We start from the raw sequence: 15872 nt of genomic DNA, 5'->3' as shown, positions 1-15872 counted from the left end.
TCCAAAACAGGAGTTCCCGTCATGGAGCAGTGGTTAACTAATCTGACTAAGAACCATGAGGTTGCGGGGTTTGATCCCTGGCCTCGCTCAGTGGCTTAAGAATCTGGTGTTGCCCTGAGCTGTGGTGTAGGTTGCAGACGCGGCTCGGATCCCACATTACTGTGGCTGTGGTGTAGGCCAGTGGCTACAGCTCCGATTAGACCCCTAGCCTGGGAACCTCCATATGCCGCGGGAGTGACCCAAGAAATGGCAAAAAAGACAAAAAAAAAAAGAATAATCCAAAACAGAGGAGAATATATTAAGCTATTATATAATTGTTTAAAGTGCAATTTATACATAATATTAAATATTCATATGGTATATTAAGGAACTTGGCAGTACTGTGTCAAACAAATGAACAAGATGTAAATGTGAAAAGAATTCCTGGCTTAGAAAAGTTGAAAAAAATAATTTCAAGGCCCCCATCCCGGCTTGCTACTCCCCAATTATCGTGGGGATGAAGAGTGTCTCCTCTCAGCCAGACATAAAAATTTAATAATATTTATTTGTAGCTTAGCTAAGTTACATAAGCTTAAATTTGGGAAATGCAAGCAATGTATAAAGACTTAAAAGTCTCCCTCTCTAGCTTTTTGGAGTCATGTGAAATCAACAGAATTAATGATGAGAATGTCAACAAGTAAGGCAAGAAAAAAAAAATAAGGAGAGTAATAAATTTTTAAGTGGTTAAGATAGCAAAAATTGAAGCTTTTTTCAGGTTATCTTCTAAGACAAATGAAAGTAAATACAGTAGCAAAAAAACTTAGTCTCCTTATTTCTCCATAGGTATCATAATATCAGTCATATAAATTTTCAGATTTCTGTTCTTTAACCAATTCTTTTTTTTCAAAAAGCTCTTGTAATCTGCTTAGCAAAGCAATTGCATTAAAAAAAATTTATCTCCACATCAACAAGTAGATAAGTTATAGTAAATATTTGCATAGACAGACATGGTGTAAATTCAACATTTTCTTGACAGGCTGTAACTTACTTATTTCATCAGTACCTCTCCCCTTTTCCATACCCATTCAATTCATTGACATGTACAGAAGCAATAGCAATAAACGTAAAAATACTTCAACCTGGTTGGTACTTTTTAAAGAAAATTAAAGTCTATCAATTTGGCAAAGTACATACATGGGAATAGTCAATATTGACAAAACTCCATGAGGCAACCACTCAGTGCACAATGATGAGAGTGTGAGTTAAAAACACCTTTTCTGGAAAGCAATTTGGCAGTATATGTGTGTGCATGTGCATGTGCGTGCGTGCGTGCGTGTGTGTGTGTGTGTGTGTGTGTGTGTGTGTGTATACACATACACTCTTGAAAATATCTAGACCCTTTGAATAGTAATTATGTTTCTAGCATTCAAATCTTAAAAAAAAAAATCAAAGATAATAATAAGTTGGATAAGGAACCCAATTAGTATCCATGAGGATTCGGGCTCCATCCCAGGCCTCTTTCAGTGGGTTAAAGGATCCAGTGTTGCCATGAGCTGTGGGGTAGGTCACAGACGCAGCTCAGATCCAATGTTGCGGTGGCTGTGGCTGTGGCTGGAGGCTACAGCTCCATTGACCCCTAGCCTGGGAACTTCCACATGCTGCGGGTATGGTTCTTAAAAAAATAAAGACCAAAAAAAAAAAGAGAGAGAGAGAGAGAGAGATAACGATAAGATACAGAGATATTCATCAAACAGTTATTTATAACAGTGAAAACTAGAAAGAACCTGAATGACCAACAACATGGGAATTCTTTTTTTCTTTTTAGGGCAGCTCCTGAGGCATGTGGAAGTTCCCAGGCTAGGGGTTGAATTGGAGCTGCAGCTGCCAGCCTACGCCACAGCCACAGCAACATTGGATCTGAGCTGCGTCTGGGACCTATATCACAGCTCAGGGCAACACTGGATCCTTTAACCCACTGAGTGAAGCCAGGGACCAAACCCACATCCTCACGGACGCTACATTGAGTTCTTAACCTGCTCAGCCACAACGGGAACTCCTGGCCTATTTCTAAGAGAGTAAGAAGGCCACTGTAGCTGGAGTCTAAAAAGCTAGGGAAAGACGAAAGGAGATGAGGCTGACAAGGCTGCATCCTGTAGAGTGTGATGGCAGCTTAAAGGGTCTGGATTTTACTTGCTATGATGGGATTGCATGGCTTTAACCAAGGAACTGATAGGATCAGATTATGAACAAAGAGTAAGAAGTATTAATGGCCAGGAAGTGAGAGAGAAGAAAAAACACGGAAATCAGATGCAATCTCAATAGATCGTCTGAAGCAACTGAGAAAGGACGAACATACCTATATTGCGATCATAGGCTCTGAAGGTGTCAGTGAATTACAATGACACAGTGTGTAAGTCCTACAGAGCTGGTGATCAGCAATGAGGAGTAGGACACATCAGGAAAACAAGAAAGTATAAAATACTACCACACAACAACATAGCACCTGAAGTATTTCATAAAATAGATATGATCTGAAAATCTGCTTTTTAGAACAGGAGCGAGTATAATATCAGAGTTTTATCCAACTTCCATTACGCTTCAAGAAATAAATCTTTAATCTATAAATTTAGTTAACCTAAAACAATTTCTGAGATTTCTGAATAGCCAAAGTTTTAAGCTGTCTTTAAAGTAATAAACATGAAAAAAAAATCCCTTTCTCTTCCTCCCTATTTGCACTGCAACCATCATGCGGATCAAAATTCGCTCAAAAAAGTATGTTTTTAAAATCCATGTTCTGCCAAACAAAGCCACTTCTTTCACTGCCCTTTACATATATTTCTGTCCCCTCACCTCTGTATAGGCTGTGGTCTCATCATCTAATTAATAATCCTTCCCCTCAGCTCTTCACTATCTCAACTCAAATTCCATCTCCCCCCTTTTATCCTCACTGGGTCCAGAAAAGATGCAAGTATTGTAAAAGTGATTAGAAACGAACTTCACCTTTGGTATTATGCGAATAAAATGGGTTTCTTTATTTAATTTATTTTATTTTATTTTGCTTTTTAGGGCCACACCCACGGCATATGGAGGTTCCCAGGCTAGGGGTCGAATCGGAGCTACAGCTGCCAGCCTACGACACAGCCACAGCAACGCAGGATCCGAGCCACATCTGCGACCTACACCACAGCTCATGGCAATGCCGGACCCTTACCCCCCTGAGCCAGGCCAGGGATTGAACCTGCAACCTCAGGGCTCCTAGTCAGATTGGTTTCCACTGAGCCACAGCAGGAACTACTAAACTGAGTTTCTTTAAATCCATTTGTGTGCTTCATCCACAAAGGATTACTTTTTAAATTATTGGAAATCTGAACTTGTCAGATTTTCCCACCATACGATTCTGTTTGATCACCACTGGTTAAGGTGGTGATTGCCAAATGTCTCCATTTGAAGTACATTTTTTTCCTTTTGTAATGAATTAGTAATCTATGCAACAATGTGAATATTCTGGTCTCAAAAAAAATTCCTTCACTCAGTGTTTTTTATAGTTACACTATTTTAATTATAAAATAGTATGTGCTCCTGGGAAAGCTACAAATTTAAAAAACTATGAAAGTTCCTTCCTTGCTCCATGCCAGATGCCCAGTCACACTTCCACAGAGACAAGCTCTGTTAACTGATTCTTGTGTTTCTTTCCAGAAATTTTATGTGTATACCCAAACATTGATACATTTCTCCCTCTTTTTTTAAAAAAAGTCACAGCGGGACCATATCATATACTTACTGTCTTGCAACTTCATTTTTCTTTTTTCACTTAATATATCCTAGACTTCTTTCCTATCATTACATATAGATTTATCTCATTTTTTACAATGGTGACAGAGAAGGCTAGTTAGCATCACGTATTTAATTCATCCCTTAAATGCACATTATTATAGTTTTATTTACAGTTTTCTGTGATCTCAAACAAGGCTGCAATAAACAAGGGGGTACATATAACTTTGCTTGCTTTGTGTAAATAATAAATGAAAGCAAAATTGCTGGAAATATTGCTGCTGGACACGAATGTATTTAATTTCTTTTCTTTGGATAGATAATCCTAAAATTTTCTTTCCAAATTGCATCCGTTTATGCTCCCATTAACATCAATGCTGATTCCTCAGCCCTTCTTCCTCATCAAACATGGACCCTGGCAAATTCTTTCATCTTTGCTCAATGTGCGAGTTGAAAGAAAAACAGCAGTTCAATGGTGTTTTTATTTTTGTAAACAAGAGAGTCAAGCATCTTGTCACAAATGTATTGAACATTTGAAATTCTCTCTGCATAAAATGCTTTACAGTCTCTGTCCGTAAAGTATTCCTAACAATGAATAATATTTAATAATTTAAGGAACACATTTGAAAAAATGTATAAGCTTCAATATAATAATCAGAAAACATTATTTTAGTTGGCACCCTGCATCTAAGAACCCCCTCTCCAAAAGCTGTAGATCCTGGGAGTATATATTTAATTTCACTATGTTTAATATATCTTTCTGTGCTTGACTTTTAGATAGATAATACTTTAATAAATGTGCTGGAGAATTTCCTATGCTAAAATCCCCTTAATTCTTTTTTAAAAAAATCAAATTTCTATAGGCAAGTAATAGGGAGCAACTGAAAATTAAGAAATCAGCATACAGATCTTTAGCTAACATTTGGAACCACTAATTTCAACCATGGTTTCTTTTTTAGTACTAAACTAAGAAGGCATTTCCAAGAACAGGGAAACCAAAAACCTAAATTAAATCTGTCTAGAGAGAGCACAGTTCATCTATCTTTCACTACTACAGGAGCTATTCTTTTTCTACTTTAAAAATCAATTTCTTGGAGTTCCCATCCTGGCTCAGTGGTTAACAAATCCAACTAGGAACCATGAGGTTCCGTGGGTACAGCCCTAGAAAAGACAAAAAGACCGAAAAAAAAAAAAATCAATTTCTTGGAGCTCCCATCATGGCTCAGTGGAAATGAATCTAACTAGCATCCATGAGGACGCAGGTTTGATCCCTGGCCTCTCTCAGCAGGTTAAGTGAGCTGTGGTGTAGGTCGCAAATGCAACTCGGATCTCACATCCTGTAGCTCTGGCGTAGGCCAGCGGCTGCAGCTCTGATTTGACCCCTAGCCTGGGAACCTCCATATGCCATGGGCGTGGCCCTAAAAATACCAAATAAATAAATAAATAAATCTCTTAAAGACCAGGAGTAAGCAATCGTGTGTTAGAGCGTGATAAGAACTTGAATACAGATAGATGGCCAAAAAACACATGAAAAGATGCTCAACATAACTAATTATTAGCGAAATGCGGGTCAAAACTACAATGAATGTCACCTCGCACCAGTCAGAATGGCCATCATTAAAAAGTTTACAAACAATAAATGCTGGAGAGGGTGTGGAGAAAAGGGAGCCCTCCTACACTGTTGGTGGGAATGTAAATTGGTGCAACCGCTATGGAGAACAATATGGAAGTTCCTTAAAAAACTAAATATAGAACTACCCTATGATCCAGAAGCCCCACTCCTAGGCCTCTATCCAAGGAAAACCACAATGCGAAAAGATACATGCACTTGTATGTTCACTGTAGCACTATTTATAATAGCCAAGACATGGAAGCAACCTACATGTCCATTGACAGAGGAATGGATGAAGATGTGACACATATGTATACAATGAAGTATTACTCAGTCATGAAAAAGAATGAAATCATGCTATTTGCAGCAACATAGATGGACCTAGAGATTATCATATTGAGTGAAGTCAGTCAAAGACAAATATCACATGATACTATTTATATGTGGAATCTAATTTTAAAAATGATACAAAAGAACATATTTATACAACAGAAACAAACTCACAGATTTCAAAACGAAGCTTATGGTTGCTATAGGTGAAACCACTGGAGAAAAGGAAGAATTGGGAGGGGGGGGATAACATACACACTACTGTATAAAATAGGTGGTTAATGAGAACCTGCTGTATAGCACGGAAACATCTACTCAATAGTTTGTAATAACCTATATGGGAAAAAAGAATGGATATATTTATATGTATGACTGATTCACTTTGCTGGACCCCTGAAACTAATACAACATTGTAAGTCAACTCTACTCCAATAAATTTTTTTTAAAAAAAGAGAGCGAGAACTTGCCTGATCTATGTAAAAAGCGGTGCCTGCGCGGATCTCCCGACGCTGTTTGAGATCTGTTTCCGTGGTGTCTCTTGACAAGGCAATGTATTCAACTTCCCGTTTGGTCAACTCCTGTAGACCAGAGAGTGATATTGTCTCAAAATCAAATCCCCAACGTATGCTTTGGAGCCAGTTATCTGACAAGGTCATCCTGCAGAAGAGCATTTTTTAAATATGATTCTAGATTAAAGACTTTTGAGCCCCAGTTTTGAGAAAAAGGCAATGAATTGAGCGTTAATCAAAACGTATATATACCTTTCCTCAGAGCTCTACTTTTACTGTACCCAATAATTTATGCCTTAATTACTTATCACTTAAGCAACAATAATCAAAATTGGATCTTGTAATTTTTTTTTTTTTTTTTTTAGGGCTGGCTGCACCTATGGCATATGGAGGTTCCCAGGCTAGGGGTCCAATCGGAGCTACAGCTGCCAGCCTACACCACAGCCACAGCCACGCGGGATCCAAACCGCATCTGCAACCTACACCACAGCTCATGGCAACACTGGATCCTGGACCCACCGAGGAAGGCCAGGGATCAAACCCACATCCTCATGGATACTGGTTGGATTTGTTTCTGCTGTGCCACAACGGGAGTTCCCAGATCTTATAAATCCTAATGTCTCCTATAGAGTTCTTTTCAAATATCAGGAGTAATAATTTGGTTATTACTGGATTTTCACACAAATGATACTGCTCTCTGTGAGTAATGTCCATCTTTTTTTTTAAAGGGCGATTTCAATTAATTTGCTTCATGAACCGATGTTTTCCAACTGTATATAATATATTAGGTATTTAACAAGTGCGAAAATAAGGTAAATACCAATAGTCAGATCAACAGAAGAGAAAGACACACATAGCCATTTAGGAAGGAAAAGGAGAAGAAAGATGAAAAGGATGAGGGAGTTGAGGGGAGGAAATTATTTCACACAGAAAAAGCCATTTGGTTTGAAGGAGAGACCATCCAGAACTGATTTCTTTTAGACTTATTACTCTAGCCCCAAATTCATTTTGCCCTATATGTAACAACTCTGTACAAAAAGTTTTTAACATTATCCTTGCTTTTACAATGGTGAGTTAAAAACCATGACATTCTCGGAGTTCCCATCGTGGCTCAGTGGTTAACGGAACTGACTAGGAACCATGAGGTTGCAGGTTCAATCCCTGGCCTTGCTCAGTGGGTTAAGGATCCGGTGTTGCCGTGAGCTGTGGTGTAGGTCACAGATGCGGCTCAGATCCCGTACTGCTGTGGCTGTGGCACAGGCCAGCAGCTACAGCTCTGATTAGATCCGAGCTCCATTAGCCTGGGAACCTCCATATGCCGTGAGAGTAGTCCTAGAAAAGGCAAAAAGACAAAAAAAAAAAAACCATGACATTCTCCAATCCAGTAAGGCATGAAATATGTTTTTGCCAAACAGGGAGAAAAAAATAATTTACAGAAGGAGTACAAAGAAAAAGCTTGAACGGGCATGCCATAATAGTGAGAAGGGATAGTCCCACACAATTGGACTTTTTCTCCACCTGATCTCCATGTGATATTGATGAAAATACATTATTACCATCATTTCGTTTTTTAAAATGTACCTGTTCCCTTCACCCATAAGTTTCAGATTATGTAGAAAGAAGGGAAAAGTTTTAAATACAGAAAACATACACCACAGTGGTGAAGATGTGGTGATACTTAACGATAATTCCCTAAATAAGAATGAACTGGGAGTTCCTGTCATGGCCCAGCAGTAACGAACTCAACTAGGATCCATGAGGATGCGGGTTCGATCCCTGGCCTTGCTCAGTGGGTTAAGGATCTGGCGTTGCTGTGAGCTGTGGTGTAGGTCACAGACACCGCTAGGATACGGCATGGCTGTGGCTGTGGGGTAGGCCAGCAGCTGCAGTTCCGATTCAGCCCCTAGCCTGGGAACTTCCATGTGCCACGGGTTCGGCCCCCCAAAAAGCAAAATCAAAGAGAGATATTGTGCCCTTTGAAATGAGCTGGGTGGAGAATGCACATTCTCTCTTCTTTAGGTTTTAAACTGAAGGAGTTCCAGACGTGGGATTCTCGGTAGCTGACTCTGCATTCTTAGACAAGATACTTTGCATATTAATAAGGTAAAGACAGCCTTGTGTATTAATAAGGTAAGGATAGTACTCCAATTCCAGTGGCACCTTGTATCACACAAACTGGTTTTAGGAACAAATAAAAGACATGAAATTTACGAGGTAGAGGGAGTCAGGTTCTGATTTGTCCACTGTATTTTTATCATTTCTGCCCTACCTGGTTTTAAACCAAAATAAATTCATCACTGCAATAAAAGAGTACACAAAGTAGATTTCCATAGCATAGAAATGAATTCTTTAACATCAAGTAAAAAAAAGAAAGCTTTCAGTAAGATTCTTCTCTTTATCCTAAAAAGTATTTTTGGATCAGACCAACTCATCTCATAGTGTTTTTCATTAAATCATTAGACGAATGCCTAATAATGCTGACAAAGTAGTAGAAAAAAAAAAGTCCTGTTAGTTTTTTTTATTGGGGTCAAGATTTGGATATATCAACTCGCTTCACAGCCGTACTCAGAGAACTACAAACATTTAAGAGGATAACATGTCAGAAAGGGGGAGCAAGGAGTTCCCATTGTGGCTCAGTGGGTTAAGGACCTGAGGCTGTATCTGTGAAGATGTGTGTTCGATCCCTGGCTGACCTCACTCAGTCCGTTAAGGAGCCAGTGTTGCAGCAAGCTGCACTGTAGGTCACAGATGCAGCTCATTCTGGTGTTGCCATGGCTGTGGCATAGTCCAGCAGCTGCAGCTCTGATTCAACCCCTGGCCCAGGAACTTCCAGATGCTGCAGGTGTGGCCATAAAAGAAAAAAAAAAAGAAAGAAAGAAAGAAAGAAGGGGCAATATGAGCTCCAAAGGCTAGCTCCATCATTTCATTGCTGGATAAATCTTGAGTGAATTATTTAATCTCTGTGAAACTTAGTTTCCCATCTATTTGAAGAAAAGAACAAAAAAAGTGTGTGTAACACGTAAGAGAGATTTTATGAACTTTAGGCGCCTTAAGGGACTATATCACACCAAAAAAGTCAGAAGAATTATTTGACTTTCCAGAATGTGGACCAAAGATAAAAGAATGTTTCCTGAGTGGTATAAAACTACGCTTTGTTTTATAGTCTCAGAGGTTCTGATCCTGCCTGAATTTAGATAGCTCTCCTTCCTACTGGAAGTGGAGGATTTTCCACTTACAGCAAAAATTGGCCAAACCGATGAAAGGCAAATGTGCATTTACTTCCAAAATAACTTACCCCAAATTCTTTATAAACAAATCATCCTTCACTGTCAACAATTTCAAAGTAATGACTAATCCTGACATTTTTGAATTCTTAATTTACTTTATAAAATAGCTTATCCAAGTTAAGACGCTTAGGAATCCATAGGAATTAATGGCTTACCAGGTACTGCATAGCAATAGAGCGTCGAAGAGGCCCAGGGGGTCCTATGAGAAAGACGTCTTGCCCCAAAAGATCCTTCTGCATTATCCATCTTAGATGTTGAACTACAGATTGAGCCATAGAGTCTGAAACTTAAAAATGGGAAAAAAATTAAAATGAAATGCAAGTTAGACAACCACATATAAATCTCCAAGCAATCAATGCAGACAGTATATTACATTAAATGTACACACACACACACACACACACACACACACATTCATACATGCACCTGGTGGATTTTCACACTGTTTTACAATAAAAACCATTATTATCTAATGTTAGAACAGGACAGAGTGTATTACATCACAAAGAGTCACATAATCCCACACTTCAAGGCTTGTAAGAATGCCTGAACAATCACCTATAAGTGTCACCAAAGGAATGAAAGTGATTTTCAAGGTTGATATAAGTCATTAGTGCCATTACTTTGTCACAAATTTATAGCCCAACTCTTTTATTCTAAAAAGGGGATACAGGAGTTCCTGTTGTGGCTGAGCAGAAAAGAATCCGACGAGGAACCATGATGTTGCAGGTTCAATCCCTGGCCTCACTCAGTGGGTCAAGGATCCGGCATTGCCATGAGCTGTGGTGCAGGTCGAAGATGTGGCTTGGATTCTGCATGGCTGTGGCTGTGGTGTAGGCTGGCAGCTGTAGCTCTGATTCGACCCCTACCATAGGAACCTCCATATGCCACAGGTGTGGCCCTAAAAAGCAAAAAATAAATAAATTAATTAATTAATTAAAAAGGGATACAACCAAATCATTGCAGACAATGAATGATTATCATAGTCTTGAAAACATTTTTAAAACTATAACTTAAGTTGGCAGCAGGTTGTGAGATCTCTCAAATGTCACAATTAGGAGGTCTGATGTAGATCTGACTGCTGTAGAATTTAAGTCTATTCCATACTAACTCTTTTGGGAATAGAAAACTACTCCGTATAATATCCTTTTAAATCTACTATTAAATCACCCATCAATCCACTCTCCTTTTGCCTCAATAATTATTTAAATGTTTGTATTAATAGAATTAACTTTTGTTTGCTCATTTGTAAGTCACCCAGTGACCCAGCAAGTGCTTTTCTAAGTATACAAGCAAAACCCTCATCCTCACACATCAAGGACATGCGAAATACTCACAGCAGTGTCATCCAAAATAAAACTGGAGACAGGAGACGGATAAAATGCATACAGTGGAATATTACAGAACAACAACGACAACAAACAGAATGAACTATCACTACTTCCAACAACATGTTTAATGCTTTTTTTTTTTTTTATGGCTGCACCCATGGCATAGGGAATTTCCCGGGCTAGAGACTGAATCTGAGCAACAGCTGTGACCTACACTGCAATTCTGGCAACACCAGATCCTTTAATCCACTGTGCCAGGAAGGGGATTGAACCTGCATTTCTGCATGATTCTTAACCCACTGCACCACAGCGGAAACTGTGATATGTTTAATTCTTAAAAGAGCAAAAAAATTGTCACAAAATAAATCACATATTCATGTTTAATATCACAATTTGATAAAGCTCCGTAAACTAGCAATTCAAATTCATTACAAGCACCTACATATGTGATAAAACAGTGCTTAAAAAAGCAAAAAAGCAAGAGAATGATACATTCAGGATAACTGGACTTGGAACCAGAAAGATTCTCATAGATGAATTCAATGGTATTTGAAATATGCTAGTTCTTAAATTGGATGTGGATACAGTGTTTGTTTTACTAAGATGCTGCATTTTATACAACAAACACACGATACAGATTGTATGTACATACGTATATGTGTATATGAATATCCCATGCCTCAAACTTTGTTTAATCATCCATGAAGTTTATGAAAGAATGCAAAGCTCAAACTAAGAATGCTTGCCTAGGACTTAAGCTCTGCTTCTCCCCAACACCCTCCACCCCCCATGCCCACCAAGAGCATAATATTACTAGGGTGGACCCTCCCCTCCCCCCAAAAGTTAACAACTCATCCATTGGGAAAAAATAAAGATAACTTTCTGATTTTCTTAACCATGGCAGGAAGATCAAGGACAGATCTTGATCTTGGGGCAGAGTGGTTGGTTTCTTTCATCACAGGGGTCACACTTCAAGCATCTTATGACTTCCCCAAAGCAAGTGTTTCTACACCTGAAAGCCAGGAGACTCATCACCCAAGCAGAGGTGCTTGGCTTCCTCCAGTCCTCGATGAACCCTCTACAGCACGCATGGGGGCGGATCACCTCCAAGGGGGCAAAGACTGGTTCCTGCAGGGGGCTTGGGAACAATTCTTAGCTATTGCAATGGTCTGCTGCCGACTGAAGGGATGCCATGCCCAAACAGATAGAGGATATAGCTGTGGTCTTAAAATTTCATGGGGTTGGAGAGAGACAAATTAGCGGGGAAATGTCGTCACGAGAGCAATGATGAAAAAATAGATTGAAAAACAGTGCCCCAAGCCTTATACCTCTGAGAATCTTTCAAGGAGTTCACAATGTTAGGAAGCAATTCACTCATTTCTTTTTTGTTTTTGTTTTTGTTTTTTTTTGGATGTGGAGGTTCCCAGGCTAAGGGTCCAATCAGAGCTACAGCTGCTGGCCTATACCACAACCACAGTGATGCAGGATCCAAGCCGAGTCTGTGACCTACACCACAGCTCACAGCAATGCCAGATCCTTGCTTGACCCATTGAGCGAGGCCAGGGATGGAACCCACATCCTCATGGATACAAGTCAAGTTCGTTTCAGCTGCACCACAACGGGAACTCCCACTCTTTCTGATTTCAAGATGAGTTCATCTACTTGCTGTTTAAGGATGAAACAAAATAAGAGTTAAGAAGCTGTAATTCCTCCATCAGTAAAATTACACAAAGTGCCTTATGCTGAAGATCCACGACCTCATATTACTTTGATATCAAGTATATATTTAAAAACTGACACACTTAAAGAGTTTTTTCCCTTTATGTTTTCACAAATATCAGTTTGCTATGGCCACAGGCCTTCCCTACACGATTCTTAAAGTTTTATGTTGCTTTGTTGTCTTCACCTTTGGCAATGTGCCTGACCTTCCATTACCTGGACTTGACTATTTAAAATAGGGAAATTTCAGGCGTTCCCCGTCGTGGCTCAGTGGTTAATGAATCCGACTAGGAACCATGAGGTTGTGGGTTCGATCCCTGGCCTTGCTCAGTGGGTTAAGGATCCTGAGTTGCTGTGGCTCTGGCGTAGGCCGGAGGCTACAGCTCCGATTCGACCCCTAGCCTGGGAACCTCCATATGCCGTGGGAGCAGCCCAAGAAAATGGCAGAAAGACAAAAAATAAAATAAAATAAAATAAAATAGGGAATTTCCAAAGTTCTATGAGGTAAAGCCAAGCTGGTCTCTCCAGCTTTCCTCCCACTTTTTACTACTTGTAACTATTTGTAACTATCCCTAATGACAGCATCTCAATGGAGTTCCATTCCATTTTGAATGCCTTGACCTTGGAACTCATATTTATTTTCAAGATATTTTCAAATCGAAGGCAGTATTTCCTAATCAAATGTGAGATCTTCCCCTCACAAGTGCTGGAGTTTAGGCATAATTACCTTTTGCTTAGCAAACTGAAGAACAGAGCAGTCTGTACACCAATGTGCTTTCTTAAGTGGGAGAGAAAGGCATGGAGATGGAGGTATTTATTTATTTATTGGTCTTTTTGTCTTTTTAGGGCCACACCCGAGGCACACATAGGTTCCCAGGCTAGGAGTCGCATTGGAGCTATAGCCGCTGGCCTATGCCACAGCCATGCCACAAGATCTGAGTGGCGTCTGCGACCTGCACCACAGCTCACAGCAACGCTGGATCCTTACCCCACTGAGCCAGGCCAGGGATCATACCTGTGTCCTCATGGATGCTAGTCAGGTTCACTAACCGCTGAGCCATGATGGGAACTCCAGAGATGGAGGTATTTAAAACTGGAGCCCTGGGAATTGTATCGAATGCTGAGAACGTTCATGCGAGAGTCTTCCACTCAGCCTGATTCTCGTGTGTTGAGAACCACTGGCCTAACACATGCCTGGCCACTCTCATCAATCTCTTCCTGTACTCTCTGCTCAAGAAGGGTTCTCAACCAGGGGCGGTACCGCCACTACTCCATGCCTGCCAGAGGCATTTGGAAGTATCTTCCACTGCATTTCGATTCTACATAAGTTTCTGACTATGGATAAGCAGCTTCTGAATCTGGTGGCTGGCCTTGTAGTCTATTCCATATCTTCGCCGACACCTCTTCTTTTCCCTTCTTTTGTCTTCCCTTAATAAGAGTAATAGTGATGGCCATCATTTTTTGCATTCCTGTCACGAGCCAGGTAAAAATACGAATGATTTTTCGTCCAGGATCTCACTGAGATCTCACACCAACCCTAGAAGGTAGCAGCCTGCAGCATTTCAGGATAGACTCAAGCCCAACTGTTTCAATCCCAACTCTGTTGTTTACTGTGGAACCTTCATCAGTTACTTAAATTCTCTATGCTCCCTTTATCTGTAGGATGGATATAATAAATGTACTTACAAGGTTAAATTAGGCACTTGGAACAGTGTCCAGGAGTAGGATAAGCATTTGTTAAGTACTCATTTTCTCCATTTTATGAGTAAGAAAATCAAAGTTCTTATAGGGGTATCAATTGTCCACAGTTGATAAATTCATAAACCAAGATTTAGACCCAAGCTGTTTAGGTCCAGAGTTTGCACTCCTGCCATTATGTCCTACTGCTCCTCCAAAAATCTTTAAAACAGGCTCTATTTTTAGGACCAAGGCTTGTCCTACAAGTATGAACCTCATAAGACTCCATCAGAGTTAGTGTGCTTGCTTTTCCAAAGGAGACAATTTGGGGAGTGGGGGATGCGCTGGGGGTATGGGATGGACATACAATAAAACTGGATTGTGATGATCATTGTGCAACTACAAATGTAATAAATTCATTGAGTAATAAAAATAAATGGGAGTTCCTGTCGTGGCTCAGTGGTTAATGAATCCGACTAGGAACCATGAGGTTGTGGGTTCGGTCCCTGGCCTTGCTCAATGGGTTAAGGATCTGGCATTTGCCATGAGCTGTGGTGTGGGTTGCAGATGCAGCTCGGATCCTGAGTTGCTGTGGCTCTGGCGTAGGCCGGCGGCTAAAACTCCAATTAGACCCCTAGCCTGGGAACCTCCATATGCCTCCGGTGCGGCTCTAGAAAAGGCAAAAAGACAAAAAAAAAAGTATTCAGGTAAAAAAATTAAAAATTAAAAAAAAAGAGACCTTGCTTTTGTCAACATTAATCCTACTTCTTGGGTTTTGATAAAACCCACCGTACCATGTTTTACTCCTTTTATTAAAATTTTGAATTTATTTTGTTGTTTACATCATGTCTTCAGAGAACCCACTTCTCAAAAAAAAAAAAAAAATCTCATGCTCACTTATTCATAATGTATTTTGTCAAAGAAAATGTTTGATTTGTCAGGAAGTGGCATTCAACTACTGAAAGAAAGTAGCATGTACTGCTATGTGGTGTCTGTGGTGTATTTTACATTAATGCTTGAAACAAGCTATATTTTTAGGATGGCCTCAAAGAAAACGTGAGTCATAGACTTAAAAGTGTTCCAGAAATAGAAACAAGATGTAAGACTGTACATTACGAACATCTGCAAAACAAACTGCCAAACTGCCATGTGTAACCTAAGAGAAACACAGACCAGGGTGCCAGAGAAATCCTCGACCTCGATGTTTTCAGGCACAAGATGCTACCTTTCAAGAGTCCACATGAGGATAAACTGCTGTCAAGAGTAACACCAGAGAGCTTGATCCTACATTCTATGATTTCCTTCTGTATGTAAAAATAAAACATCTGGCTCCTGCGGGGCTAAATTCCTAGCCAATACTTGTTTCCAAAAAACAGGTACTATTTTTGCCCAGGCATAGTCGAGGACTTGAAAATAATCTTAAAGGAATGTAAAGTATCATTTTCTCCCACCCTAGAGTCAAATTTGTCATATACCTAAAGATTAACATTTCAGAAAAGTAGGCATAGTTCAAGTCAGTTCTAATAAGTCCTTCAAAACTAGTGACGCTGTCTTAGGATCTCAAGAGGCAACATAATACAATGGAAAGAAAAAGCCCTTGAGGCCAAACAGACGTGGTTGTGATTTCTCCATCCTGCCCTTTATCAGTGTCCTTGGA

At 39.8% G+C, this 15872-nt stretch overlaps 1 protein-coding gene across 2 annotated transcripts in view; it reads right to left on the bottom strand.

The window, feature by feature from the left end:
* Positions 1-15872, bottom strand: part of VWA8 (von Willebrand factor A domain containing 8) — a 392083-nt gene that overhangs the window by 342260 nt on the left and 33951 nt on the right. Inside the window, exons 3-4 of one of the 2 annotated variants that reach the window (XM_047755719.1) lie at positions 9644-9774; positions 6160-6270 (exon numbers count right to left, since the gene is read on the bottom strand). In XM_047755719.1, the coding sequence (XP_047611675.1) occupies positions 6160-6270; positions 9644-9774 (242 nt within the window). Of the gene's footprint in view, positions 1-6159; positions 6350-9643; positions 9775-15872 lie in introns of those variants that run through there. The other variant, XM_047755720.1, reaches the window with a different exon arrangement.

This window comes from Phacochoerus africanus, chromosome 13 (genome assembly GCF_016906955.1).
Source record: "Phacochoerus africanus isolate WHEZ1 chromosome 13, ROS_Pafr_v1, whole genome shotgun sequence".
Classification (NCBI taxonomy): Eukaryota; Metazoa; Chordata; class Mammalia; order Artiodactyla; family Suidae; genus Phacochoerus; species Phacochoerus africanus.
This window is presented reverse-complemented; position numbering and strand designations above follow the sequence as displayed.